A 4,409-nucleotide genomic window follows, 5' to 3' on the forward strand; every position below is an offset into this window, starting at 1 on the left:
TTTTAATCTGTTAAGAATCATATTATTATTGTATTATTTTATTATTATTATCGAATTGTACTATTCTTTATTTTATTATTAATGTTATAGATCGTGCGACGAGCTCTCGGACTATTTTTATATCCTGATATGCTTCGCCTTTGTGTTTGTGTTATTGTAGATACCGTTGTATATTATTACATAACATACCAGCTGAGTTTTTGTAAACTCGTGTTATATGGCATGATAATTATATGTAGGCTATTATTTGCTAAATGCTGATGCATTTTTAATTCAATCCAGCCTTGAACTGCATAAAAGTTATTCATGAATTTTATTATTAGACTATTTATTATTAGAGCATTTAATATCCTTCTTATTATAGCATTGTATGTATATGTTTATGAATTAATTAGATTGGTCTCCCTTTTGTATTTTTCTTTTGTTCGGTCCATAATTGAAGTATTAAGTTTTCAACCCTGTAGTTGTATACAGGAGTTGTAGAAAGTGTAAAATAATCTAATATAGTTATTAGATTCCTTGGGGCGAGGGAAAAAATTCCTCCAACTGCAGCGTTATAGCTGATTTCAAAAAAAAATATCCTAATTCCATAATTCCAAGTTCCGTTTGATTATTTCCATAATGTAAACAATCTATTTTCGTGTTAAATGTGCAGGTCTCAACTGAGTGGGATCCGTACTACCACCCTAGGCCTACCTCTTAGCATCATCCGACACGACTTAGTTTTCAACCCTTAAAGTCAATCCCTATCTAGTTTGCATACATTCCTGAACAATTTTGCATCAGGCACCGAATTTTCCTGTTGCTCACGGTGGTTGTAAGTCACCTGAGTCCATTGTTTATTTCTTCTTCCTTGTTGAGCTTGCTGTGCTCCTCTTTTTCTCTGTTTCCTCTTCTTATTATGATAAGTCCTTCTTTCATATGTTTCATGTTTCTTTATATTTGTATAGTTTGTATATTGATACCTCCTCGTATAATTTTCTCTTTCGTATTTATTTGTATTCTTGTAATTTTTCTTCTTGTTTTCGCTTGTTTTCCTATAAGTTTGATCTAGGTACGTCCTTGTATCACGACGTCTTTCTTCTTTTGTTTTTCTGTAATTTTTATCACGGTACATCTTCGACCCGTGTGGTTCGTTTTGTTTTGAATTTCTGTACGTTTTGTCACGGTACATCTGCGGCTCCTGTGACTCGTATTGTTTTGTATGTGTATTTAGGTAGGTACTTGTGTCCGTTTGATACACTTTTTCTTCTCCCTTTATACCTACTGTTTCTTCGGTTTTTGGAGTTTTCTACGTTTTCTGTTTGGACAAGTGTTTCTTGATCCTTAACGTTTGTAGTTGTACGTCGGTATCTCTCTACTGTCTCCGATGTGGTTCTCGTATAGTCTCCTTGTTTCATTATCCCATTTTGTTATGCTTATTCGAGCTATCAATGGGCTCCACGCTTCCGTGTCTGTTCCTAATCCTCCTATGGCTTCCAGACACTCATGGAAGGTGTCATGTAGTGATTTCAGTGCTCTAGCAGAAGATTCCTTTACTTCCTGAGCTAGTAGCATCCTGTCTATTAGTTTAAACAATACCATTCTCGGGTTTTCATATCTTTCTTTTAACATGTTCCATGCCACTTCGTAGTTGGCCTCGGATATGTGTAAGTGTTGTATCATTCTGTTGGCTTCCCCTCTTACTTGAGTTTTTAGGTACTGCATTTTTTCTGCGTTCGATAATTGATCGTTTTCATGTATTACTTTAGTAAGCAGATCGTGGAAAGTTGTCCACGTTTCATATCTTCCTTCATACACAGGGATTTTCACCTGCGGTAATGTCACACCATCTCTCCTCTGTACGCTGTCTGGCCGTTGCATCCCTGGCCGTATTTTCTTTAAAGTTTCCCTGACTTTCCTCCTTAGCTGATTTATTCTCTCTACTTCTCCATTATCTAACACGTCTAGCTCCTCATTTACTGTTGCTTCGATGACGAGTGTATTTATTTTTTCCATGTGTTCTTTTAACTCTGCCTGCACTTCTTCATCCTCCTGCAAGTCTTGTTCATATTCTTGTAATAATTCCTCGATTCTTTGTTTTCTTATCTGTATCTCCTTTACTTTTGGTGCTTTTCCTCTTTTCAGGTTTCTTCCATATTCTTCCAATAGGGTTTTTCCCTCAATGTATGTCTTAAGGACCTGATCGTAGTATTTTGTTTCAAAGTATTTGTCTTTCGTTACTTCCCCCTCTAGTAATTTTTCGTGGTTATTCAAAAATCTTGTCCCATAATCCTCCAACCTATCCTGACGCTCTTTAATATATTGTTGATTCTTTCGAGAAGCAGAATCCCTTTTAAGATTCAATACCTGTTTATATATCTCTGCTCCGATCTCTGCCTGCTTGCCGTATACAGTTTCCATGTTTAAATTTACCTACTTTTATCCAGTAGTAAATGTTTTTATTGTATTTTCATAAAAATGTTGTTTATATTTTCAAGTACTATGATTCACGTTACCTGTAATAATGTGATGGGGAAATTTGATTCTGTTTGACCTTGCTGACAAGCCGTCAGTTTTACTGCAGGTCAGTTATAATTTGTAGGTGAATGTTATATTATGTTACACAAATATAAATTGAAAACTCTTGGCTACGATGTTTTAGTAAAATTATGCAATATGAATGAACTACCAAATGAAATATGTAAAATTATCAAAGTATACGTTTTTCTTAATCAAATTTTTAATTAAGGTAAATATGTAATAAATATTTTTTGGGATAAATACCGTTTATTATTATTATATAGGAAAGAAAATCTATGTATAAGTTAAATAGTTTAGGGTTAAATGAAAAACATTGTATAGAGTGTACTAAAAAATATATATCTATGTATAAGTTAAATAGTTTAAATGAAAAATATTGTATAGAGTGTACTAAAAAAATATATCTATGTATAAGTTAAACAGTTTGGGGTTAAATGAAAAATATTTCGGTATACGATACGTAAAAGTTGGAAAAATATTAACTCATTCAAAAACTTACGGTTTTTTTTCTTGAGCGTTGAGTCGCTCTTCTGGTTGTGGTTTCTGCTCTGGATGCTCTCCGGCTCTCCTGTTTGTAGTTTCTGTTTTGGCTACTTTCCGGCTCTCCTGTTTGTAGTTTCTGTTCTAGATGCTCTCCGGCTCTCCTGTTTGTAGTTTCTGTTCTGGATGCTCTCCGGCTCTCCTGTTTGTAGTTTCTGTTCTGGATGCTCTCCGGCTCTCCTGTTTGTAGTTTCTGTTCTGGATTCTCTCCGGCTCTCCTGTTTGTAGTTTCTGTTCTGGATGCTCTCCGGCTCTCCTGTTTGTAGTTTCTGTTCTGGATGCTCTTCGGCTCTCCTGTTTGTAGTTTCTGTTCTGGATGCTCTCCGGCTCTCCTGTTTGTAGTTTCTGTTCTGGATGCTCTCCGGCTCTCCTGTTTGTAGTTTCTGATCTGGATGCTCTCCGTCTCTCCTGTTTGTAGTTTCTGTTCTGGATGCTCTCCGGCTCTCCTGTTTGTAGTTTCTGTTCTGGAAGCTCTCCGGCTCTCCTGTTTGTAGTTTCTGTTCTGGATGCTCTCCGGCTCTCCTGTTTGTAGTTTCTGTTCTGGATGCTCTTCGGCTCTCCTGTTTGTAGTTTCTGTTCTGGATGCTCTCCGGCTCTCCTGTTTGTAGTTTCTGTTCTGGATGCTCTCCGGCTCTTCTGTTTGTAGTTTCTGTTCTGGATGCTCTCCGGCTCTCCTGTTTGTAGTTTCAGTTCTGGATGCTCTCCGGCTCTCCTGTTTGTAGTTTCTGTTCTGGATGCTCTCCGGCTCTCCTGTTTGTAGTTTCTGTTCTGGATGCTCTCCGGATCTCCTGTTTGTAGTTTCTGTTCTGGATGCTCTCCGGCTCTCCTGTTTGTAATTTCTGTTCTGGATGCTCTCCGGCTCTGCTGTTTGTAGTTTCTGTTCTGGATGCTCTTCGGCTCTCCTGTTTGTAGTTTCTGTTCTGGATGCTCTCCGGCTCTCCTGTTTGTAGTTTCTGTTCTGGATGCTCTCCGGCTCTCCTGTTTGTAGTTTCTGTTCTGGATGCTCTCCGGCTCTCCTGTTTCTGTTCTCCCGGGCCTAGCGTCGTCTATCTGCTACTGGGTTTGTTTGGTGTGGACTGTAGTCGTAGGTATATCGAGTCTCGTTTCTACCTCGATTTTTCCTTCTTTCTCGATAAGAACCATGTATAATCCTAGGGCTCAGTGGAGGCTGTTCTTCAGATAAGGGAAACACCAATAGCGATAAAAGAATTTATTTATAAACCGACACTAGGGTAATTACACCCCGGGAGAACTTTGAGTAATGACTTGTTACTTGTACACGTTTAGTTGAAGACTCTAATGATACTACATATTGAATGAATTTAACCTTAGGACACCTCTGGCCT

General features: G+C 37.7%; 1 protein-coding gene across 1 annotated transcript; it reads right to left on the reverse strand.

The window, feature by feature from the left end:
- Positions 1–739: 739 nt before the first annotated feature.
- Positions 740–4,206, reverse strand: LOC126893090 (trichohyalin-like). The gene is made up of 4 exons (XM_050663034.1): positions 4,121–4,206; positions 3,023–4,079; positions 1,540–2,034; positions 740–1,291 (listed from the first exon to the last, which is right to left on the reverse strand). The coding sequence occupies exons 1-4, from the start codon at positions 4,204–4,206 to the stop codon at positions 740–742; spliced, it is 2,190 nt and encodes a 729-aa protein (XP_050518991.1).
- Between the last annotated feature and the right edge of the window lie 203 nt (positions 4,207–4,409).

Source organism: Diabrotica virgifera, chromosome 10 (genome assembly GCF_917563875.1).
Source record: "Diabrotica virgifera virgifera chromosome 10, PGI_DIABVI_V3a".
NCBI classification, from domain to species: Eukaryota; Metazoa; Arthropoda; class Insecta; order Coleoptera; family Chrysomelidae; genus Diabrotica; species Diabrotica virgifera.